The 25,239-nt window shown below is 46.5% G+C and overlaps 2 protein-coding genes across 3 annotated transcripts in view; both read left to right on the top strand.

The window, feature by feature from the left end:
• Window positions 1-25,239, top strand: part of NMNAT2 (nicotinamide nucleotide adenylyltransferase 2) — a 187,901-nt gene that overhangs the window by 88,529 nt on the left and 74,133 nt on the right. The gene's annotated exons all lie outside the window — the stretch shown is intronic.
• LOC103276966 (60S ribosomal protein L30-like) lies at window positions 16,440-16,834 on the top strand. The gene has a single exon (XM_008074416.2). It carries the CDS (start codon window positions 16,486-16,488, stop codon window positions 16,831-16,833), a length of 348 nt encoding a protein of 115 aa, XP_008072607.1. The 5' UTR covers window positions 16,440-16,485; the 3' UTR covers window position 16,834.

Below are 25,239 nucleotides of genomic sequence, written 5' to 3'. Positions count from 1 at the left end.
GGCAACTTGGCAAGACCTTGTCTCTACAATAAATAAAAAATTAGCCGGGCGTGGTAGTGCGCACCTGTAGTTCCAGCTACTTGGAAGGCTGAGGTAAAAGGATCTCCAGAGCCCAGCAGGTTGACACTGGGGTGGCCATGAGTGTGCCACTGCATTGCAGCCTGGGCAACAGAGTGAGACTCCAACACACACACACACACACACACACACACACACACAAAGTCATGATCAAGGAGTTTATGGTTGAAGTATCCAATTTCCTCAATGCTATAATAAGATAGGTGCTTTTCATGTTGAACATTTTTGGAATTGCAATAAATCTTACAACCAACAATATTTATTTTCAATTTGGCATTGTTTTTCCTAAACACACACAAACACACACAAATTATTAAAGTTGATGATGCCTGCTAGAACGAGGGAAAGACAGTAGTGTTACTGTTTCTCTGGTCTACGTTGGTGGGGATAGAAATCGCTTTAGTGAGAAGAGGGACTTTCTAGATAATCATGAACCACCTTGAGCAGAAATGGGCCTCAGGGAGGCTAGGAACCCAAATTTGGAAAGCTATGAGGAACGCTTGAAGTATTTTTATCTTTCATTTTTGCCTTCATCTGGGTGTCTGATTCACTGTTTGCTAGTTTCACTGACTTGCTTCCTCTGTACCTCAAGATGTACAAAAATGGCCAAGCACAACCCCACAGAAGGACCACATCTCTCTGTCTCCATGTTTCTCTGTCTCTTTGTCCTCCAATCCAAATATAAGGGAAAGGATTCATATTGGCTCTTCTAGTACAATCAACTGAGGGCAGATAGTAGGGTCATATTTTACAAGAGGTCTGCCAACTCCTATCATTGTGGGTCTACAAGTCAGTCTAGGAGACACTGTAGGTGGGGTAGACATTCCACAAGAGCTCCCCACAGGAGGCAAAAGGTTTTCTGCTGCAGAACATCATTCACATGGTACTGGGGGTTGGAGCTGGGAAGAACAGGAGTCAGGGCACCCAGAGACAGGTCACCTAACGGGAGCCAGGAGGATGGCTAGCTCCTGACACCAAACCTATTGGCCAGCTCAGCAGTGGCCATGCTGACTCAGCCAGGGGCTGGCCAGGGCTTTGCCCTGGTCTCCTTCTCCCTCAGAAAGGACTGAAGGACAGTGTCCTTTGGCCAAGAAGCAGTGACGGGGAGGCAGAGATGGCAAATTCCAGAAGAGGACTCTCTTAGAGGAGCTCATTAACTTTTAGCACCATAAAGCCTCTTTCCAAAATGTTCTTTAGGGGTCCATATTTTGCTGATCTCAGACTATGTCCAAAGAAAGCATAGCTCCTACCATCCCTGGAGAGGACAAGGGGCAGAGCAGATGGGGGAGCGAGCCAGGAAACCAGGGTCCTGGCCCGTGGTGTCCAGCCTCTCCCCCTTTCCAGGGACCTGCCGACTCAGTGTGTTTTAGGGGCTGCAGTCCAGCTGCAGTGCTGTGTGGCCTTCAGCTCTGAGACCAGGTGATGATCCCCTCACACAACCCCTTTCTCCTTGCTGGCTAGAGTGCTGGTGGGAGCAACCTCCCACCAGCCCTAGAAACTGTGGGGGCAGCTGATGTGGACGAGCCACCAGCCACCGCCCTAGAGATTTGGCAGGAAAGCTGCCTGCTGAGCTGGAGAGGATACGGGTGAGAGAGCATCTCAGTGCCAGTTCCCCTGAAGCCACGGGCGACAGGAACAGACAGGGCCAGGGAGGAGAGAGTGGAAAGCCGTAGCTTCCCAGGGCAGAGAGGAAGCCAGCAGCCAGAAGGACTGCTTTCATTTCCAGTTCTCCAGGCATCACTCCCAAGAGATCATCCAAATGACTCTGAAATGTCCTTGTGGCATGGAGACTCACCTAGGGTGTAAGAACAGGGAACTCTGTGCTGTGGATACACAGCCCTGCTTCTCTTCTTTTTTCTTTTTTAAATTTAGACACAATTGACTAGCAGCCACTGTTCTTCAGCCACTCACCCCTACCCACCTCCATCCCTTGCCCGCCCTCAACCCTGCTTTTCCCTCACCCCCACCCACCACTCTATGGAAATGATTCTGAAAAATACTGGTCTATGCTATGTACAGAGATCTGAATTTGGGAAGAGTTTTGGGGACAGAGACAGTAAGAAGCACTGGTGTAAGTGAACTGCTGAGGTAACAAGGAAATGCCTACAAATATGGCACATTTGGCTGCTGGATTGGTGATTCTTGAGCCAAAGCATAATTTGCCATGTGAACTGAGAGAAGTTACCTCACCATTTTTTGTCTCCATTTTCCTGTTTTTAAAGAAGTGCTATGAAGACTTGGGAGATGGTGATGGGGCTGGCTGTCCCTACTCTTTTCCTCCAGTGTTGTGTGATCTGACACTAATCCCATCATCTTTCTCTCAGCTCTTTTCCTGTCCTTTTCCATCCACCTGGCTTTCCAGTCCTTCCCGGACCCCTGCAACCGGAGCTTCTGCTCACCTGGTGAACCTTCCTCCAACATGTGTCTTAAACCCATCCCTTCCTTCCATCTCCACTTGCCCGCTGCAGACTTGTTCCACTAGTTCTCAATCCATTCCCCTCCCACCCAGGGTGCTTTTCATAAGTAAGACCATATCATTCCTCTTCTTAACTCCCCCTAAGACTTTACATTTCCCTTAGAGCATGCCCAGCATGCTACGGTACCTGCTGCTGCTACAGAGACATAGACTCTGTTCTAAAACACACCAAGCTCTTCCCTATCCCTGTCTTTGCATATGCTGCTCTCTCCACTCGGAAAACTGAGCTCCCAAATCTCTGCCCCTGGGTCCTCCTCCTCATTCATACCTCAGAGTAAGATGATTCTTCCAACATCACCTCTCTGACAACCATATCTAAATAGTTCTCCCTTGTCTCCTGCAGGCCTGATTACTGAATTCTGCTCATTTCTGTCACACCACTTTTCTTGATTTGCATTTCTGTGTGTGTTTGTGCAAAAGCTTAAACACCTATGTGTTGTCTCTCCCTCCCCCAGGTCTGTTTGGTCTACCTCTGAACGTCTGCACCCAAGCTACCAGGATAAAACAGATGCTCGGTCAATATTTCTTTTTTGAGCACCTACTATGTGTGGTGAACTATGTACTATATGCGGGCCAATAGTGAGGATGTAAAACCCACTGCCCTCTTAGGGTGGACCATCGTAGCACAGGATTTAAGTATTGTTTGAGTGTGAGAGCAGAAAAGGTGGTAGCTCTTTTAATATCCAAAGCACACTGACATTACATTCACAAAACAAAACAGGATGGGTGCAGCGGCTCATGCCTGTAATCCCAGCACTTTGGGAGGCTGAGGCAGGAGGATTGCTTGAGCCCGGGAGATTGAGAGCAGCCTGGGCAATATAGCAAGACCTTGTCTCTACAGAAAATAGAAAATATTAGCCAGGCATGGTGGCGCATGTCTGTGGCTCCAACTTGGAAGGCTGAGGAAGGCTGAGGAAGATGGATCACCTGAGCCCAGCAGGTTGAGACTGTAATAAGCCATGTTGGTGCCACTGCACTCCAACCTGGGTGACAGAGTGAGACCCCAATTCAAAAAAACAAAAACAAAACAGAAACAATAGACTTATCTGTTTAGTTATGTGTAAAATATTCCTATAAGGAAATAATATGAGATGAAAGAGAGTTTTATTTTTATTTTTTTGACACACTCAGAACCACCCCAGCATCAACTTGCTAGGCTTTGGTGATCCTTTCGCCTCAGCCTTCCTAGTGGCCGGAACTACAGGCGCAAACTACCATGCCTGGCTAATTTTGGATTTATTATAGAGATGAGGTCTCGCCAAGTTGCCTGGGCTGGTCTCAAACCCATGGGCTCAGGCAATCCACTTGCCTCAGCCTCCCAAAGTGCTGGGATTACAGGCTGAGCCACCAAGCCCGGCCAAGAGTTTTATATAAAAAGTTGCTTCAGCTCCAGTGTAAAATCTCAGGTCTATTGAGCCATTTTCTCTAGAGGTTTCTGGAGTACTTTCCTCAGTCAAGCCATTACAGCATGAACAAAGCTCCAAAAAAACCTTAAAAATGGTCTTGGGTCTCTAAAGAACATGACACTTTTCATTTTTCCATTTTTCATGCAGATAAATGTATGTATTTCTCCAGAGTATTTATGAATTTTAGTTCTTTTACGAATTGGCCATGTTTGCATTCAGTTGAAGGAGAGAGAATAAAATCCCTTTTCTATGCTGAGCAAGAAATTGAATTGAGGCTGAAACTTCCACATGTGTGGAGAATGAAGAGGGATTGGGAAGCTGAGGTGCTGGGTTCAGCTCCACCACTAAGTAATGGGCCAGTCAGTTCATGCCACTGGGCCTCAAGTTTCTCACTCAGAGAATCAAGGGACTGAGCTAGATGAGGTATCCCCCTTCCCCCCTTTAGTAGATAGGATGGAGGAGAGCAAAACGGGAGTCCTGGACCATGACCCCCTAGTTATATACTCTGTACCCACTGGGTGTGAATTCTGCGTTCCTTGGGGTAACCTCGGGGACTGCTTGGCTGAACCAGAGTCATTGAACCCACATTTGCTCTGCATCAGATACTCGACTGGGTGAGTCCTGGGGGAGTCCAGAGATGCATTCATTCAACACACATTTATCAAGCACCTACTATACACAGTGCTGGGAGCTGGGTGTGTCGTGGTGATGGAAGGAAAGGCTAAGTCCCTGCCCCCAAGGAGTTTAAATCTAGTGGGGGAGACAGGTAGCAAGCAAAAAAGAAAGAGAAGTAGATAGTGTGGAGCACTAGGAGGAGGACAGCAAGGTGCTGAGATGAAGGATGGCATGGGGAAACCATTTGGAAAGTGGTCTGAGAATTAGCTGAGTGGGGTAGCGCGTGCCTGTAGTTCCTATAACTTGGAAGGCTGAGGTGGAAGGATCCTCTGAGCCCAGCAGGTGGAGGCTGCAGTGGCCATGGGCATGCCACTGCACTCCAGCCTGGGCGACAGAGTGAGACTCCAACTCAAAAAAAGAAAAAAGAAAAGGAGGAAGCCAGGCATGGTGGCTTACGTCTATAATCCCAGCACTCAGGGAGGCTGAGTCAGGATTGCTTGAGCCCAAAAGTTGAAGACCAGCCTGGACAACATAGCAAAAAATAAAAAAATTAGCCAGTCATGGTGGTGCATGCCTGTAGCTCCACCTACTTGGGAGGCTGAGGCAGGAAGATCTCTTGAGCCCAGGAGGTCGAGGCTGTGGTGAGCTGTGATCATGACATTGCACTCCAGCATGGGCAACAGAGTGAGACCACTGACTCAAAAATAAAAAAAAGAAAAAGAAAAGGAAGAAGATGGAGAGCAGGTCTGAACAAAGGAAGAGCTTAGAGCCATAGAAGGAACCTAAGAAAGCCCAAGTGATTGGCGTTTAGTGGTGTCAGAAGAGAGGCTTGAACTGAGGATGGAGAAGGTAGAAGCAAGATCATGCAGGGCCTTTTGAGTCGAAGTAAGGGATTTGGTATTTATTTTAAGAAAGGGCAGTGGTATAATTGGATTTACATGTCATAAGTGGGAAATTTCCCAAGCAGTTCCATGTGCAAACATATAATTGTGTTTATACCGTGATGAAGCCCGCCTTAGCTCATGAAAGTCTGTTTCTCCACGTCGATGCGAACAACATGGCCGTCCTGATACTCTCTTTTAGATACTCTCTCAGCAGTTTCCGAATTCTCCCCCTCCCCTTTCTTCTCCTGGATGTGCTCAGAATTCCACATGTCTTCCTGATGTTGAAGCAGGGGCATCTGCCCAATGCTGATTTGCTGCTGGCACCTGCTGCACTCCTGTACGTTGGCATCCATTCCCTTACCCTGGGCAAGAGCAAGGAGTGTTTCTCTGGGGGAGCTAGGGACCTCCCCTTCTCAGTCCTGCCCTCATCACAGCTCTCATCGTGATGCCACTTCCTCCATCCCCAGTTTGGAGCATCCTCCCTGAAGCTTCTAGCACTGGGCCTCTTGACCCACTCTATGGAAATACCCCCAGCAGCCCCCAAGCTCTCGATTCTCAGCTAACTGGTATCCCACTTGGGCTCATTTCAAACCTCTCCCTCCATTTGCCTAAGTAAGTTCTCCTTCTGTCCCAGCCTCTGAGGCTTCCTCACCTCCTGCCTTTCTCGTTTCCTTGTCCCTTTCATATGTGGCCTCTTTCCCAGGAGGAAAGAACTCGTCCTCTTTGAATGAGGTTTCACATAGACCTTTGTCAGGTGTGTTCCCCATGTCATCAGAAGCAAGGATGACCAGGGTTGGGGGCAGGTTGTAGAGAAGATGGCATCTCGGATGCTCTTTGATGCTCGTTCTGCCTAAATATGTTCATCCATGCTAACAGAGCATCTCCCGCTGGTGCTGGAATCTGTGCCTCTTTCCAGAGTCGCCAGAGGGTAGTGGGGTCCAGTTCTTTCCATTCTCAGATTCATTTTGAGTTTTGATCCCAAGCAACAAAGACATGAGTGTGGCAGCAGCAAGGCTCCACACGTGTTTAAATGTGTTTGCTTTCCAACCTCGCTCTCTAAGCTCCACCCCTTGGTCATCTAGACAAGACAGGGTCATCTAGGGTGGTAGTGGAGATTTTATTTTATTTTATTTTATTTTTTTGAGTTGGAGTCTCACTCTGTCGCCCAGATTGGAGTGCAGTGGCCGCTCCCGGCCACCGCAGCCTCGACCTGCTGGGCTCCAGCGATCCTTCCGCCTCAGCCTTCCGAGTAGCTGGAACTATAGGCGTGTACTACCACGCCCGGCTGATTTTTTGATTTATTGTAGAGATGAGATTTCACCAAGTTGCCTAGGCGGGTCTCGAACCCGCAGGCTCAGGCAATTCACTCACCTTGGCCTCCCAAAGTGTGGGATTACAGGCTGAGCCACCGAGCCCGGCGAGATTTCATTTTATTTTATTTTATCTTATTGTTCTTATTCTTTTGAAGAGCCAGGGGTCTCACTATGTTGTCTAGGCTGATCTTGACTCCTGGCCTCAAGCAATCCTCCCACCTCAACCTCCCAAAATTCTGGGATTACAGTCATTAGCCACCATGCCCAGCTGACTCTGGCAATTTGAGAGGCTGTTGACAGCGTGGATGCGGGGGTTGCGGGGCGGGTGGAAGCGAGGATCACTCCCAGGTTTCCGGCTGCAGCAGTTGGGTGCTGGGTAGTGTCATCATGGTGGCGGGAAGTGCAGATTTAGGCATGACTATCAATAATCAAGTTTTGTATGTGCTGAGATATTTGTAAGAACCAGCTAAGGGAGAAATGTTAAGCAGATGACTAGATTTCTGAGATTAAGGCTCAGAGGAGAGGTCTGCAAGGTAATGCAAACTTGGGAGAAGTCAGCAGACAGATGGTATTTTAAGTCACGAGAATGGACCTTAAATAGTCTCGAGTGTCCAGATGGTGCTTAGGCTTTGCTGTGTGGGCCTGAACATTTCACCCTGTGATTTGAGTAAGGAGAAGAGTTTAGGCTCCAGATGGTGCTCCAGGGGCCATTGGGACCCAGGTGGAGGATCATTGGTCTCCTGACAGCTGCTGCTGCTCAGTCTGTAGACTCTGTTGGTCTGGTGATCTGTGGGCACTCCCAGTTGGGGACGGCAGTTGGAACAGGCCCTGCTTTGGAGGAGCAGGAGAAAGAGGAGGGAGAACTCTGCCAAGCTGGATAGGGCAGGTGGTGGAGGATAGTGCTGGATGAGAAGGAGGTGCCTAGCCCTAAATGGTTTCAGTGGTTCCTTAAGCCTCAAGGCTACAGGTGCAGCACAGACCAGTGAAGTAGAGCACAGGGTCCACCATACCCTGGTGTAAGGAATCCTGAATTTCATCTTTATCATGTTCTCCCCTTAAGGTTCTCATAGTCTTGTGATACTATCTTCCATAACCATTGTTTGGTTTAAAAAAAAATTTGCTGGACTTGGGGGCTCAGCCTGTAATCCCAGGATTTTGGGAGGCCGAGGCAAGTGGATTGCCTGAGCCCGTGGCTTCGAGATCAACCTGGGCAACTTGACGAGACCTCATCTCTACAATAAATAAAAAATTAGCCAGGTGTGGTAGTGCACGCCTGTAGTTTCAGCTACTTGGAAGGTTGAAGTGGAAGGATTGCTGGAGTCCAGCAGTTCAATGCCGGGGTGGCCATGAGTGTGCCACTGCACTCCAGCCTGGGTGACAGAGTGAGACTCCAACTCAAAAAAAAAAATTTTTTTTTAAATGATACTATCAAACATTACCTGTACAATGACCACTTGTATATTTAATCCTGAATTGTACTCCACATCTTTAAAATAAAAAATAAAATAAAATGACACTATCCCTCATATTTGTAACCCATATACATCCAGAAACCCACATAGCTCAGTCTCAGATGGGTATCATATTCAGGAAAGTCAGTTTAATCTTTACTTGTACTTTAAAAGGAATTCTAGCTAGTTGTGGTGGCTCACGCCTGTAATCCTAGCACTTTGGGAGGCTGAAGTGGGAGGATTGCTTGAGCCCAGAAGTTTAAGACCAACCTAGACAACATAGTGAGACCCTATCTCTTCAAAATATCACACACACAAAAAATTAGCCAGGTGTGGCACCTGTAGTCTCAGCTATTCAGGAGACTGAGTTGGAAGGATCACCTGAACCCAAGAGGTTGAGGCTGCAATGAGCCATGATCATGTCACTGTACTCCAGCTGGGTGACAGAGTGAGACTCTGACTCTAAAATATAAATAAATAAAAATAAAATGAATCCTGAACTTCATCTTTACCATGGATTTTAAAGGCATTCAAATATATAATCTAAGTAACATTAATTAAAATCTTATTTCCATTTCTATTCAAATTCCTTACATCATTCTCAAAGCTCTCTCACTCACCTAAATAAACTCCTTTTTATACCCCAGGCTGTGAGGCTTCCTCTCTTCCTTTTTCTCTTAGTTCTTTCTCATGTATATTTAGCACCATATACCCCATAAAAGATAGAGCAAAAGAAAACTGGAGGAAAGAATTTATCCTTTGTGTATCTGGGGAAAGAGGTTTCTGGAATTAGTTTAAAATTAGAGGCTTATCTCTGGTGGGATGAAGGATGGGCATTTTTGTTTTGGCATACACTTACAGATCAGACTAGACTTCTAGATCCCTTTGAACCTGTCCTAATCTTGCAGTGTTATTCCTATTAACCCAGTTTTATAGAGAAGGAACCTAAGTTTCAGATAGGAGGTGATTTGCCCCAAGCAACACAACTTGGAAAGGCAGAGAGAGGACTAGACTTTGCCAGCATGAAGAGGGCTGAGATGTGAGGTGTTTTTGTGAAAGAAGGGAAGTGAGATGGTTTCTCTCTCTCTCTTCTCCTTTCTCTCCTCTGCTCGCTACTCTCCTCTCCTTCCATTTCAGCAGCAGCAGGACAGAGGCAGTGTATTCATTATTTCTGCACTGCTATCAAGGAATACTTGGCACTGGGCAATTTTGTGTGGGTGTGTGTGTTGAAGTCTCACTCTGTCACCCAGGCTGGAGTACAATACCATGATCACGGCCACTGTAGCCTCGACCTGCTGGGCTCAAGTGATCCTTCTGCTTCCGCCTCCTGAGTAGCTGGATCTACAGGCGAATGCCACCGTGCCCAACTAATTCCTTTATTTTTTTGTAGAGACAATGTCTCGCCAAGTTGCCCAGACTACTCTCCAACTCCTGGGCTCAGGTCTCAAACCTCTTGCCTCAACCTCACAAAGTCCTGGGATTACAGGTGTGAGCCACGGCGCCCAGCCAACACTGGGCAATTTATAAAGAGAAGAGGTTTATTTTGGCTCACAGTTCTGCATGGCGTCAGCATTCTGGTGAGGCCGCTGGAAGCTTACAATTATGGTAGAGGGCAGCGAGGAAGCAGGCGTGTCACGTGGTAAGGGTAGAAGCAAGAGAGGGAAGGGGGTGCCAGCCTGTTTTAAACAATCAGTTCTTTTTTGAACTATAATAATAAGGTAATAAGGTAAGTCCTTAACTTTTCACCTGTCAATTGTGCTTAATGGTACCACCCCCAGTGGAGCTGATACGATGATTCAAAAATAATAACAACAACACGGTGACTTTTTTTTTTTTTTTAATTGGAAGTCTCACCCTGTCGCCCAGGCTGGAGTGCAGTGGCATGCTCCGGCCACCGCAGCCTCAACCTGCTGGGCTCAGGCGATCCTTCTACCTTAGCCCCCCAAGTAGCTGGAACTACAGGCATGTGCCACCACACCCGGCTAATTTTTTGATTTATTGTAGATACAAGGTCTCACCAAATTGCCCAGGTTGTTCTCGAACCCCTGGGCTCAGGCATTCCTCTTGCCTCGGCCTCCCAAAGTGCTGGGATTACAGGCTTGGGCCACTGCTCCCGGCCAACAAGGTGACTTTAAGAATTCTTAGCTGGCTTGCACTTCTTTACCCTTGGCTCTTTTCTGCCCCAGGCCCCCAAGCCCCAGACCACGCCGATATGGATGTTTCTGGGTCAGAAACATCCTCTTCTCCCGTGTTCGATTTGAGGAAGCAGAGTAAAGGTTAAAAAGTAGGTTAAAAAGTAGAGGTCAGCTTGTGTGGTGTGTGTCTCTGCAAGCCCTCAGCAGATGGAGCCCGTGGCCTCTGGCTCACTTGAGGCAGGAAGGACATGGGGCTTTTCCCAGGGAGAGGAGGATCGTGCAAAGATTCCACTACCCTGGCCTCCCTCACCCCTCCTTTTTCAGTTCTAGAGACTCCACCCTCAGAAATTCCTCCCCAACACCCTGTTTGGGAGATTTCCTTTCTCAGGGAGAACAAAATGACTCCTCTCTGGTTTTGGAGCTCCAAAACTAGCCAGGAAAACTCAATTCCTCGCTTCCTGTGAACCGTCACCTCTGCATCCCTCCTGCGTCCTCCCTTCTCCAGCCTCAAGACAGAGAGATCTGTTTGCCTATCTGTCCTGGACTTTTTTTCTAGCAGATAGGCTGGGTCTACAAACAGGCAAGAGAACTTCAGGTTGGAGGCCCCTGCCTTAGCCTTCCAAGTAGCTGGAACTACAGAGGCCCCTTAGGATTCAGGGTTCAAGTTGTGTTACTGGGGTCCTGGGGCCCACTGGGAGGTGAGAGAGACCTGGTTAGCCCAGGGAAGGTATCGGGGATCGGAGGCTCAGTTTCCCACTGCGCCAGTGGACCTCAGAGCTTCCATACTACCGCAAGCTTACCTCTGTCTTGAATTAACTAGTGGTAAAGCCTATGGAACAGTGCCTGGTCTATAAACAACACTTAGGAATTTGTGGCTATTATTGCAACTCCTATGATGCCATATTGTATTTGTCTATTTACGTATCTGTCTCATACATTGGGCGTTCCATCTGTGTCTCTAATGCTCATCATAGTATCCAGCTCACAGCTGATGCTAATTTTTTTTTTAAAGTTTCATTTTGGAAACTAGTTGAGAATCTTTGAGTAGCTCCTGGCATTAACCTGGGCAGGAACCTATCCCTTGGCCAATGACAAAAGGGGTCAGTAGACTTGGGGTGGGGTTCCATGAATCCGTTTCCAACCCTTGGTACTCTCTTAGGCAGGCTCTGGGTCTTCATCTTTCTGTCAGTAAAATGAGAGAGAAATGAAATCAACTGCGAAGAGCTTCTCTGCTTCCAAAGACTGGGAAGAGGCGACTTGGCTTTAGGTGGTGAGGAAGGGGATCAGAGAGTGCATAGAAATCCCTGGGTCGGCCATGCGCGCGATGGGTCAAGCCTGTAATCCCAGCACTTTGGGAGGCTGAGGCAAGAGGATTGCCGAGCCCACGGGTTCGAGACCAGTCTGGGCAACATGGTGAGACCTCACCTCTATAATAAAATAAAAAAATTAGCCAGGTGTGGTAGCACACACCTGTAGTTCCAGCTGCTTGGAAGGCTGAGGCAGAAGGATCGCCTGAGACCAGCAGGTCGTGGCTGTGGTGACTGGGAGCGTGCCACTGCATTCCAGCCTGGGTGTGGCGTGGGTGGCAGAGTGAGACTCCAACTCAAAAAAAAAAAAAAAAAAGAAATCCCTGACTCAGGCACAGGGTAGAGTGGGGGATATGGAGTTGAGATAGAGCAGGGTGAAGCTGGGTCTACTTTCTGGGACCAGCCTAGCCCACATCACCCTGTGGCTACTACTTTTGAGGTATAACCTAAGGGCTCCAATCTAGAGGGATCTGTCTTAACACAGGTTACTAAAATTCCAGAACTAGCCAGGAAAACTCAATTTCTTGCTTCCTGTGAGCCGTCTTAAAACCTGTCTTAACACAGGTTACTAAAATTCCCATGGTAAAATCACTCTTTTGGAGAGAGATGCTGGGGATTTTGTTAAAATGCATGTGTTTGTCATAGATCAGGTAACATTTATCAAATGCACACATGTTTAGTGATTAGCAGTGTCAGATTACTAAGTAGCAGCCAGCCAAGGGCATGGGGCACAGAAGCTGGAATGTGGAGCTGCCCAGGATGCTGAATTAGAGTTCCAAATGCAGGGCCAGGGGCCAGCAGGGGGCTCCATGCTGCTGGGGAAAGACCAGTTTCTGTAAGTGGGAAGAAGGGGGATCAGATAAAGAGTTATTTTCAACGGGTGCAGTGGCTCACACCCGTAATCCCAGCATTTTGGAAGACAGAGGCGAGAGGATTGCCTGAGCTCAGTTGTTCAAGACCAGCCTGGGCAATATAGCAACACCTCATCTCTCCATTAAATCAAAAAATTAGGCAGACGTGATGACACGAATCTGTAGTCCCAGCTACTTGGAAGACTGAGGCAGAAGGATCTCCTGAGCCCAGCAAGTCGAGGCTATGGTAGCTATGAGCATGCCCCTGCACTCCAGCCTGGTTGACAGAGTAAGACTCTGACTCAAAAAATTTAAAAATGTAGGCCAGGTTTGGTGGCTCAACCTGTAATCCTAGCACTTTGGAAGGCTGAGATGAGAGGACTGTCTGAGCCCGCAGGTTCAAGAACAGCCTGGACAACATGGTGAGACCTCTTCTCTACAATAAAATTTTAAAAATTAGCCGGGCGTGGTAGTGTGCACCATGTGTAGTTCTGACACAAGGATCGTCGGAGCCCAGCAGGTCGACACTGGGGTGGCCGTGAGCGTGCCACTGCACTCCAGCCTGGGCGACAGGTGAGACTCCAACTCAAAAAAATAAAAATAAAAATTTAAAAAGATAAAGGGTTATTTCCTACAGTTTGTGCCCAGTATATAATATTCTCTATGGCAAGGTCTGCTTATATTCACTCAGTGAATCACTGTTTGTTGAGTAACAACACTATTTAAGGTGCTTTGCTAAGAGCTGAGGGGTGGAGAAACCATTCCTGCCCTCCAGAATGCTAGCAAAGTGGACAGTCTATTGGGCACCCATGCCTGGCCTGCTTGGAGGCCCGAGGTACCTAGTGCCACTCCTGGATCTTGGGCTGGCACTACAGCAGTCTTGGATGATATCTTGGACTGTTGTTTGTCTGGACACATGCTCTCCACAGGCATGAAAAAGAAAAAAGAGGTTGGAAAGAATGTGTGCGGGGGGGTTGGAGGGATTAATTTGCTGGCTTTTCAAGCTGGGGGGCCTGCAGGGGAGAAAGCCATGGCTGCCCATCCCACAGAGCAGCCATTGATCTCAGGGAGGAGTCTGGGCGACAGATGCCTGATGACACAGACACTCAACCCTGCCATCCGCTCCCTCTTCATTGTTCACATGGCTTTCCCTGACCTAACAAAATTAATTCCAGATTCCAGGGAGGAAGGTCCCTGGGAACTGGAGTACTCAGGGTCAGGGGGAACTCTGGGTCTATGATGTCACTGCCATTCCTGAGGACAGAGGGCCTTGTGCCTCAAACACCCTGATGGGCAGATGACGTCAGTGAGGGGCAGAAACTGAGCCCAAGAATAGAAATCCAGGCTGACTGCTCTCCCAGGGCAGGGGCTTTATTTCAATAGTCATTAAGGAGAAACAACTTTAGGAGTCAAAGATTAAACACTTTGTTACTCTAAATGTGGTGGTTTGGTCAGGTTGTGGGCTACTCTAATATTTTTAAGGTAGTTTGAATATGATGTCCTTAATTTGGATTGAATTAAACACACCCACACACAACTTGACCTCTGTGGGTTGTGCCCTCAGAAGGAATTTGGGACTGGTTATTGCACATGTTACTGAGCATGTGTGATGCATTTCTGAATGCTTACTAATGTCGAAATACTTGCCAGTGGTGAACTTAATGCTTATTCTTTATTGTGTTAAAACAATTTAGATGCAGGCGGAGCTCCATGGCTCATTCTGTAATCCCAGCACTTTGGGAGGCTGAGGAAAGTGCAATGCCTGAGCCCAAAGGTTTGAGACCAGCCCAGGCAACTTGGCTAGACCTCATCTCTACAATAAGCAAAAAATTAGCCAGGTGTGTTAGTGTGTACCTGTAGTTCCAGCTATTTGGAAGACTGAGGCAGAAGGATGGCCAGAGCCTGACAGGTTGACGCTTAGGGTGGCCTTGAGTGTGCTGCTGCACTCCAGCCTGGGCAACAGAGTGAAACTCCAACTCAAAAAAAAATTATGGACCTTTTAAAAAATATATACAAAAGTATTTTACTCCCATCTGTGTGTCTACCCTGCTTGATTCAGAATCAGTTATGGATGCCATTATATCACGATGGTTAGCCCAGTGAATAGTCATTTCTATTTTGTTTTAACCAGCAGCAGCACATTTTTTGTTGGGTAGAGCAACGATCTGAATAACAAGAGAAAAAATATAATTGGTTGGACTAGTAAAAGGGAATATTAGTCTGGGCATGGTAGCTCATACCTATGATGCCAGCACTTTAGGAGGCCGAAGTGAGAGGATTGCCTGAGCTCATGGGTTCAAGACCTGCCTGGGCAGCTTGGCAAGACCTCATCTCTACAATAAATTAAAAAATTAGCCAGGTGTGGTGACGTGTGCCTGTAGTTTCAGCTACTTGGAAGGCTGAAGCTGAAGAATCACCTGAGCCCAGCAGGTCAAGGTTGCGGTGGCCATGAGTATGCCATTGCACTCCAGCCTGGGTGACAGAGTGAGACTACAACTCAAAAAATAAAAAGGAATATTAATTTAAAGTTCTTATTAATTTAAAGTTCTTATTGGCCGGGCACGGTGGCTCAGCCTATAATCCCAGCACTTTGGGAGGCTGAGGTGAGAGGATTGCCTGAGCCCGGGGGTTCAAGACCAACCTGGGCAAATTGTTGAGACCTCATCTCTACAATAAATCACAAAAGCTAGCCGGGTGTGATGGCATGCATCTGTAGTTCCTACTACTTGGAGGGCTGAGCGGAAGGAACACCTAAGCCCAGCAGGTCGAGGCTGCGGTGGCCATGAGCATCCCACTGCATTCCAGCCTGGATGACAAGAGTGAGACTCCAACACACATACACACAAAAGTTCTTATTAAATTAACTTTGATTTTTTATTATTTTATTTATATCTTAAAATCCATATGAGAGGATATTGGAAATTTAAATCAACAAAACTAGCACACACAAAGTGTACATTTTTCTCCTAGAAATCACTACATTTGTATATGAAAAACTTACTCTTGACTGGGCTCGGTGGCTCAGTCTGTAATTCCAGCACTTTGGGAGGCTGAGGCGAGTGGATGGCCTGAGCCCACAAGTTCGAGACCAGCCCAGGCAACTTGGTAAAACCTCATCTCTACAATAAATAAGCAAAAAATTAGTTGGGAGTGGTAGCGTGCGCCTGTAGTTCCAGCTACTTGGAAGGCTGAGGCGGAAGGATCACCCGAGCCCAACAGATCAACGCTGGGGTGGCTGTGAGTGTGCCACTGCACTCCAGCCTGGGCGACAGAGTGAGACTCTAACTTAAAAAAAAGAAAGAAAGAAAAAGAAAAATTCGCTCTTATACTGGGAATTATTGTTTTTTGTTTTCGTGTCCAGATCTCACTTTGTCATTCAGACTGGAATGCTGGAATGCAGTGGCACTATCATGGCTCACTGCAGCCTCCACCTCCTGGGCTCAGGCGATCTGTTGTCTCAGTCTCCCAAGTAGCTGAGACTAGGTGACACTAGTGTGCCACCACGCCCGGCTAACTTTTTATTTTTTGTAGAGATAAGGTCTCACTATTTTGCCCAGGCTGATCTCGAATTCCTGGGCTCCAGCAATTTTCCCACCTCAGCCTCCTAAAATGCTGGGATTACAGGTGTGAGCCACCATGCCTGATGCAGAATTCTTGTTTTTAAGGTGCCCATACTTTGACACATGTGTGTAACTGTAGTTCAGCACAGGGCTGTGCACATTGTGAATGCTCGTTGACTATTATTGAACACCTAGTTGATACAGAAGGGCCAGAAATGGAGAAACGGGCCACAGCCAAGGCAGCTCTGTCCCTGTCCTGGGTATGCCTTCCAGTTTAACCCAACAAAACCTAACTGAGCATCAGTTGGGTGCCTGACACTGGACCAGGTGCTGGGGATGCAAAGAAAAGTAAATATAGATCTTGGCGGCTGCTTTTGGTTGGGGGCCGTCTGGCACCTAAGGCAGGAAGATGGTGGCCGCAAAGAAGACTAAAAAGTCACTGGAGTCCATCAACTCAAGACTCCAACTCGTTATGAAAAGTGGAAAGTACGTGTTGGGGTACAAACAGACTCTGAAGATGATCCGACAAGGCAAAGCCAAGTTGGTCATCCTCGCCAACAACTGCCCGGCTTTGAGGAAATCTAAAATAGAGTACTACACTATGTTGGCCAAAACTGGTGTCCATCACTACAGTGGCAATAATATTGAATTGGGCACAGCATGTGGAAAATACTACAGAGTATGCACACTGGCTATCATTGATCCAGGTGATTCTGATATCATTAGAAGCATGCCAGAACAGACTGGTGAAAAGTAAATTATGCAAAATTGTTCTTTAAAATAAAACTCGGCAGAGCTTGTTTTTTTAAAAAAAGAAAAGTAAATATAGTCCTAACTTAGAGCTGCTCCCAAGAAAATGTGATCAAACCTATTATGGCGATATATACCAAGTTGTGGAAGGACAGAATCAATTTCACCTCTGAAGATGGGGGGAGGTGGCATGGCGAGTTAAATTTTGAAGGGTCGACAGGTGTTAACAAGGTGGGGAAGGGGACTTGAGACAGAAGGAACACGCGGGTGAAGGCACGAGTTGCCGGGGGATAAAGGGCACACAGGAGGTAAGGAAGAGAGCCGTGGGGCTCAGATTTACTTATTTATTTATTTATTTTATTTATTTTTTTGAGTTGGAGTCTCACTCTATTGCCCAGACTGGAGTGCAGTGGCTGCTCCCGGCCACCACAGCCTCGCCTGCTGGGCTCCGGCGATCCTTCCGCCTCAGCCTTCCAAGTACCTGGAACTACAGGCACGTGCTACCATGCCTGGCTAATTTTTGATTTATTGTAGAGATGAGGTCTCGCCAAGTTGCCCAGGCGGGTCTCGAACCCGCGGGCTCAGGCAATCCACTCACCTCAGCCTCCCAAGATGCGGGATTGCAGACTGAGCCACCGAGCCCAGCTTGGGGCTCGGATTTAAAGAACCCTCTTGTATCAGTTCATTCTGCATTATTATAAAGGAATACCTGAGACTGGGTAATTTATAAAAAAGAGATTTATTTTGGCTCACAGTTCTGCATGGCACTGGCATCTGCTGGGCTTCTGGTGAGGCCTCAGGAAGCTTACAATCATTGCAGAGGTGGAGAGGAAACAGGTGTGTCACATGTCAAGAGCAGAATCATGAGAGAGAGAGATGGAGGTGCCAGCCTCTTTTAAACAACCAACCCTTGTGTGAACCAATAGAGTGAGAACTCACTCATGACTGTAAATACAGTGCCAAGCCATTCACGAGGGATCCACCCCCATGATCCTGCTCACCTCCCAGTAAGCCCCACCTCCAACATTGGGGACCACGTTTCAGCATGAGGTTTGGAGAGGTCAAATATTCAAACTACATCACCTCTAAATATGCTCTACTTGGAGTTTGGTCCTGGTCCTGCAGGCAAGTAGTTGTGGAAGGTTGAAAGCATGGAATAGTAAGCAGGCATCTCTGGAAGCGGCAGAAGTTCCACAGGCGAGACACTGAAGACTACTTCTGACATTCAGTCGCAACTGCTGTTGGCAGAGCCTGCCTCGTTCACAGGTGGCTCATAGCTGTTGCTCAGCAAAAACCACACTGTTCCCAAGGTCTGCACGCTTAGCAGGTTCCTGGAGACAAAACCCAGTTGCAACTGGGGCCCTTGAAATCAGAGCTTTCTGCTTCAAGGCCTTTCTTCCAGCCTTCTCCTTTGGGGCTACCTATTGCTAATAATTAATGATTAATTAATATGTGCTATTATTGTCAAATTTTAAAAGGTGTGTTTCTCAAAAAGAGATGCTTAGAAGTGAAAATATCTAAACATCTAGTGGAAGTACCAGGAATATTCTAAGTATATATTAGACCAGACAATCATTTTACTTTTTCCTTACTAACCAAATACCCAGTTATCCATGCATAGGGAAAGTCCAGCTGGTTGACTCATATACCCAGAAGCCAGGTATCTTCCTCTCTTTGGTGGTAATTACTCAAATCATAGCTTATTACTTGTTAAGAGACCTGTGACTTCAGACATGCTAGACTCTTCATGGTTGCACTGCATGGGTACTTTAAAACTAGGTGCTGTGGCTCACACCTGTAATCCCAGCACTTGAGAGGCTGAAGAAGGATTGCTTGAACCCAAGAGTTCGAGACCAGCCTAGGCAACACAGCCAGTCCTTGTCTCTACAAAAAAAAATCAAAAAATTAGGTGGGTGTGGTGATGCATACCTGTAGTCCCAGCAACTCGGTAGGCTAAGGCAGAAGGATCGCCTAAGCCCAGAAGGTTGAGGTTGTGGTGAGCCATGATAGTGCCACTGCACTCTAGCAGTCTGAACAACAGTGAGACCCTGACTCAAAAAAAGCACAGGTACTTTAAAAACCTTATAAGAAAAGATTCTTTGTTTTTTCTATTCCATAGTATACTTATAAATTCCTAAATTTGCCATGGATAAGTTAAACAGAAGGACAGGATGTGTGTGTGCTGGGAGAGCAGGGGCAAGGGTGGAGCATGGAAGAGAGAAATGAGGGAGACTGCAGTTCCATGACAGCTCTACCAATGAAGACTGAGACTGGGCTTCATTGGAAAAGACACTTGTTGGGAGAACACTGGAGAATAATAAATGTGAGTAATTACAAGAAAATGAGAAGAAAAAACGGTAATAGTAGCAAACAGTGAGGCACTTTTGTTTTGAATTTGGTGCTATATATGTTAAACCCATCCATGACTGTCTTGTTTAGTGACTTAGTTTATCTGATTCTCACCAACCTATGAGAGAGGTATTATCATTATCCCCACTTCACAGAAGAAGAAACTGAGACTTAAGTAGGTATCCAAAGTCACACTGCTGGAAAGTAGTAGAGTCAGAATTTGAACCCAGGTGTATTGGGAAATCCTTTGAAAATCACCTTTTGCAGGCCTAAACTTTTTTTTTTAACTGGGGACTTTCTCTGTCACATAGGGTGGAGTGCAGTGGCATGATCATGACTCACCACAGCCTCAACCTCCTAGGCTCTGGCCATCCTTCCACCTCAGCCTCTCAAATAGCTGAGGCTATAGGCAAACACCACCCAACCAGCTAATTTTTTTATTTTTGTAGAGATAGGTCTCACTATGTTGCCTAGGCTGGTCTCGAATTCCAGGTTCATGGAGTTCTTCCACCTTGGGCTCCCAAAATGCGAGGATTACAGGTATGTGCCACCTTGCCTATCCAAACAGACCCAGACTTTTAAGTCACTTGTCAAGTATTCATCCTTTTTTCAACTGGGAAAAGATAAGCTCGACAAAATGTCACTAACATGTCCTTTGTCTTGGGAAATACACACCAAAATATTTGGAAGTGTAGTAAGTAAGAGGCACCTGACTATTGAATAGTTTTTTGTTGTTGTTGTTGTTGTTTGAGTTGGAGTCTCACTCTGTCGCCCAGACTCCACCCGCTCCCGGCCACCGCAGCCTCGACCTGCTGGGCTCTGGCGATCCTTCCACCTCAGCCCTCCAAGTAGCTGGAACTACATGCGCGCGCTACCACACCCGGCTAATTTTTTTATTTTTTGTAGAGATGAGGTCTCGCTGCCCAGGCGGGTCTCGAACCCGCGGGCTCAGGCAATCCACTCACCTCAGCCTCCCAAAGGCGCAGGATTACAGGCTGAGCCACCGAGCCCGGCTCTGAATAGTTTTTAAAGTAATAATTTGAATATACAGAAAGCAAAAATGATAAAGCCAATGCGGTGCGATATCAACAAATGGGGAACCTAGGAGAATGGAATATGGGAGTTCTTTTTACTCTTCCTGCAGCTTGTTTAAATATCTGAAATTGCCAGGCATGGTGATGAGCACCAGTAGTCCCAGCTACTCTAGAGTTCAAGGTGGAAAGATCGCTTGAACACCAGAGTTTGAGACCAGCCTAGGCAACACAGCAAGACCTAGTTCCAAAAAAAAAGTCTTAAAAAAAATTGTTTTTTATAGAGATGAGATCTCACTATGTTGTTCAGATTGGTCTCAAATTCCTGGGCTCAAGCAATCCTCCTACCTCAGTCTCCCAAAGTGCTAGGATTACAGGTATGAGCCACTGCATCGGGCCAAAAGTCTTACATTATTTAAACATAAAATAGACTGGGCTCGGTGGCTCAGCCTGCAATCCCAGAACTTTGGGAGGCCGAGGCGAGTGGATTGCCTGAGTCTGCGGGTTCAAGGTCATCCCAGGCAACTTGGTTAGACCTCGCCTGTATAATAAATCAAAAGTTAGCTGACCATGGTGGTACATGCCTGTGGTTCTGGCTACTTTGAAGGCTGAGGTAGAAGGATCACAGGAGCCCAACAGGTCAAGGCTGCGGTGACTGTGAGTGTGCCACTGCACTCCAGCCTGGGCAACGGAGTGAGACTCTGACTCAAAATAAATAAATAAAATAAAATAAATTACACAAAAAAACCCAACCATTACTAATGTACCTAGAAAAAAAGTGATTGTCTTCTATTTCATAATATGCTTATACCTTTCTATCTTTATCATGGTTAAATTGGGCAGAATGCTTGTGTGTGTGTGTGTGTGTGTGTGTGTGTGTGTGTGTGTGTAGAGACCAGACCTTTGAGATGAACTGTACAGTTCTTAACTCTGTTCTGAGAAGAAATCCACTTTGCAGGGCCTGGTGAAAAGAGAAAAGTAGTAACTAGATTTCTTTTTTTTTTTTTAAGATGTGGAATACAATTCAGAGTTAGGTATACAAATTTTTGTTACAGGTACCCTTGTTGATGAAGTGTGCCCTCCCCCCTGCCCCCCGCAGATTCTCACTACTGCCAGTCCCACCCCTCCCCTCAGCAGTTTCAGTAACTAGATTTCACCAAGGCTGTTCATCACCCTGGTTATGAAGCAGACCTCTCCCTACCCCAGGTGGTAGCAGGTCCTGTCAAGGAGCTTGACTGGGGACAAGCCTCTTTGTCCACTCCTGTGAGGGTGGTACAAGGAGATCCCTTAGCATTCCTCTTTCGCGAGAAAAAAATTCTTACCAACAGAAGGCCAAGAAATTGGTGCAATTAGTTTTATGTGATTATTATATAATATAGTTTTGAAGAGAGAAAATAGAAGACTGCTGAAAAATCCTTTTATTGCTCCTTGTCTGAATTTTTCCCTCATGGTTTCTCATAAAGAACCATTTAATTAATTAGGAGTTATAAGGAGAAAGGGGCTTCCCTAATTTTTTTTTTTTTTTTGAGTCAGAGTCTCATTCCCTTGTCCAGTCTGGAGTGCTATGGCATGATCACGGCTCACTGCAGTCTCAACCTCCTGGGCTGTAGTGATTCTTCCACCTAGTTTCCTGAGTAGTAGGATCTACTGGTACGCGCCACTAGCCTCAGCTAATTTTTTTATTTATTTATTTTTTTTTTTTAGAGATAAGCTCTCACTATGTTATTCAGACTGATCTCGAACTCCTGGGCTCAAGCCATCCTCTTGCCTGAGCCAACCAAAGTGCTGGTATTACAGGCTTGAGCCACCACACCCGGTCAGGTCAGGGGAATTTTTGAAGCCTGGATACCTAACACCCTACACTGGGATCTGGTTTGTAAAAGCAAAGGGTAGGGAGCAGATAGGGAAGGGAGCAGATAGAGAAGGAAGGAGGCAGGTGAGTGGGAGCTTGTTCTAGACCATGATTTTTCACTCAAGCAGGGGCTAAGAGCAGCAGGCTAAGTTGGATGAGCAGGAACCTCAGACCCAATCTCTTACAATCCTCTTTATTATTTATTTATTTATTTATTTATTGAGTCGAGGTCTCACTCTGTCACCCAGGCTGGAGTGCAGTAGCATGCTCATGGCCACCACAGCCTCAACCTGCTGGGCTCAGGCAATCCTTCCACCTCAGCTTTCCAAGTAGTTGGGACTACAGGTGTGTGCCACCACACCCGGCTAATTTTTTTATTTATTGTAGAGATGGGGTCTCGTCAAGTTGCCCAGGCTGGTCTCAAACCCGGGGTCTCAGGCAATCCTCTCATCTCGGTCTCCCAAAGTGCTGGGATAATAAGCATGAGCCACCGTGCCTGGTCTATTTTTTTTTTTTTTTTTTTAGTTGGAGTCTCACTCTGTCACTCAGGCTAGAGTGCAGTGGCACGCTCACGGCCACCACATCCTCAACCTGCTGTGTTCAGGTGATCCTTCAGCCTCAGTCTTCCAAGTAGCTGGAACTACAGGCATGAGCCACCATGCCCAGCTACTTTTTAAAATTTATTGTAAGGACGAGGTCTCACCAAGTTGCCTGGGCTGGTCTCAAACCTGCAGGCTCAGGCAATCCACTTTCCTCGGCCTCCCAAAGTGCTGGGATTACAGGCTGAGCCACTGAGCCAGGCCATACAATCCTCTTTAATGATTTGGAAATCCCTTTGTTGTGCAGGGCATTTGTCATAGTGTTATTTGACTTGGTCACTTTTTCCAGTAAAAGTCCCTAATGATAAAAGGAGTGGAAAGGCAGACTCTGAAATCCCAGTGCCCTAGGTTTTTCCCCTTGGGGCCATAATTCTTCCACCTGTGTTAGTTTCCACTTTGCCTTTGAGACCGAAGCCTCTTTTTATATATCTAGAACTGGGTTTTTCAACCTTGGCACTATGACATATTGTACCAGATTCTTTGTTACAGGGCTGTCCTGTGCATTATAACAGGGGTCCCAAAACCCTGGTCCACAGACAGAACTGGTAGGAACCAAGTTGCAGGAGGCGAGTGTCGCTGAGCAGAGCTCTGCCATCTGTCAGATCAGCGGTGGCATTAGATTCTCATAGGAGTGCAAACACAATGCCTATATTCCCTCCACCCCAATATCTGTGGAAAAATTGTCTTCCACGAAACTGATCCTTGATGCATTGCAAGATATTTAGCAGCATCCCTGGCTTCTGCCAAGTAAATGACAGCAGCACTCCAATTGTGACATTGTGCCATTCCAATGGTGACAACCAAAAATGTCTCCAGATATTGCCAAATATCCCCTCAGGAGCAATCAACTCTGGGTGAGAATGATTGATCTAGAGCCTTCTTAGGAATAGGGGTCTTCCTGATCTCACTCCGGGTGTGACATCGTGTCATTCCAAAATGGTGACAACCAAAAATGTCCCCTTTAGATATTGCCAAATGTCCCCTTGGGGGAGATCAGCTTTGGGCGAGAATGATTCATCTAGAATGTCCTTAGGAATAGGAGTCTTCCTGGTCTTCTTGAAAAACCACTGGAGACAGGAGAGGGGCCAGAGCAGGCTGGATGCTTTTGACTCAGTCTTGGGCTAATGAAGGGAGGAGAAGTAGTTATGACTGGATATCTGAGGCATTCTGGAAGACAGAGTTGCTGTACTACTTTGGTGCTAGTATTAAAGCATCAGAACTATGTTACGTTCTGCATTTGATGTTCATGCAAGGTGTTTTTGAAAGTAACCACAGGATCAGGGCAGCACAGGACACTGACATGGAGAGACTAAGACCCAGATTGCCAGACCGAGGTCTCTGAGCAATTAGAAATATGGCATCTTAAGAATGTTTGGGAGAGTCCAACTGAGCCTCACCCAGGTTGACTCTACAAATTTACCTAATCCAGACAGTCTTTCTCTTTCCTCTCTAATTACAACTGCCCTCTGTGTAAAAGGTCACAAAACTCATCTTTTACATTCCGAGAATGGAGCTATGGGCCGCCCAGGGCAAATTTCCCTGATTCTTCAGTGTCAACCCTATATTTTCAGGAAAGTACTGAGAAGGTTCACCCAAGATAAAATATTTGCAATGCTTTAAATTCGAGTGAGAAAATAAAGTCTGGTCTTCCAGGGGGCACTGTAACTTTAGCTTAAAAATGAACAGAAACAAACCAGAGTGAGAATTATGCTGAAACACATGTGAACACACTTAATAGCATGAAGACATGAGACCTCACTCCTCCCTTATGGATTTTGCACAGGTTTTTGTGGCTCATGGGTTTTAACTCTTGGGTTGTGGGACATTGCTGTTATCCATTTCATAAACCAATGATATAAAACCAGGTTGTTGAATCAACGGTTGTGTTCTGGCAGCAGGAATTGACCAGAGGAGATACAGTCATACACAACAATCTGCTTAATTAACAAAATTCAGTTCCACTATAATATTACTTTAATGCAAGCCTTTTTACTTTTAAAAATAATATCATCATTATCGAACACTTGAAGATGCATATTAACGCATCTAATTCAGAGGTGGGTGACATGAGACCTAGAGATTGTTGATTTCATGCCTATTATTTCTCACTTGGGCTAGTAATCATCTCCTAATTGGTTTCACTGCCTTCACTCCTTCTCTCCTACAATTCATTTTCTATGCAACAGTCAAGTAAGTGATCTTTCAGAAATGCGACACAGGACCGGGTATGGTGGCGCATGCCTGTAATCCAAGCACTTTGAGAGGCTGAGGCAGGATGGCTGCTTGAGCCCAGGAGTTCAAGACCAACCTGGGCAACGTAGCGAGACCTTGTCCCAGCAAAAATAAAAATAAAAAAAGTTAGCGAACATGGTGGTACATACATGTAGTCCCAGCTACTCAGGAAACTGAGGCAGAAGCACCATCGCCTGAGCTCAGGAAGTCGAGACTGTGTTGAGCCACGATCGTGCCACTGCCCTCTATCTTGGACAACAGAGTAAGACTTTGATTCAAAAAAACCCAAAAAAAGCCGGGCTCGGTGGCTCAGCCTGTAATCCCGTGCCTTTGGGAGGCTGAGGTGAGTG

Source organism: Carlito syrichta, unplaced genomic scaffold, assembly GCF_000164805.1.
Source record: "Carlito syrichta isolate Samal-C Ts95f unplaced genomic scaffold, Tarsius_syrichta-2.0.1 Scaffold316427, whole genome shotgun sequence".
Classification (NCBI taxonomy): domain Eukaryota; kingdom Metazoa; phylum Chordata; class Mammalia; order Primates; family Tarsiidae; genus Carlito; species Carlito syrichta.
The sequence above is the reverse complement of the archived record's forward strand: the minus strand, read 5'-3'. Positions and strand labels throughout refer to the sequence as shown.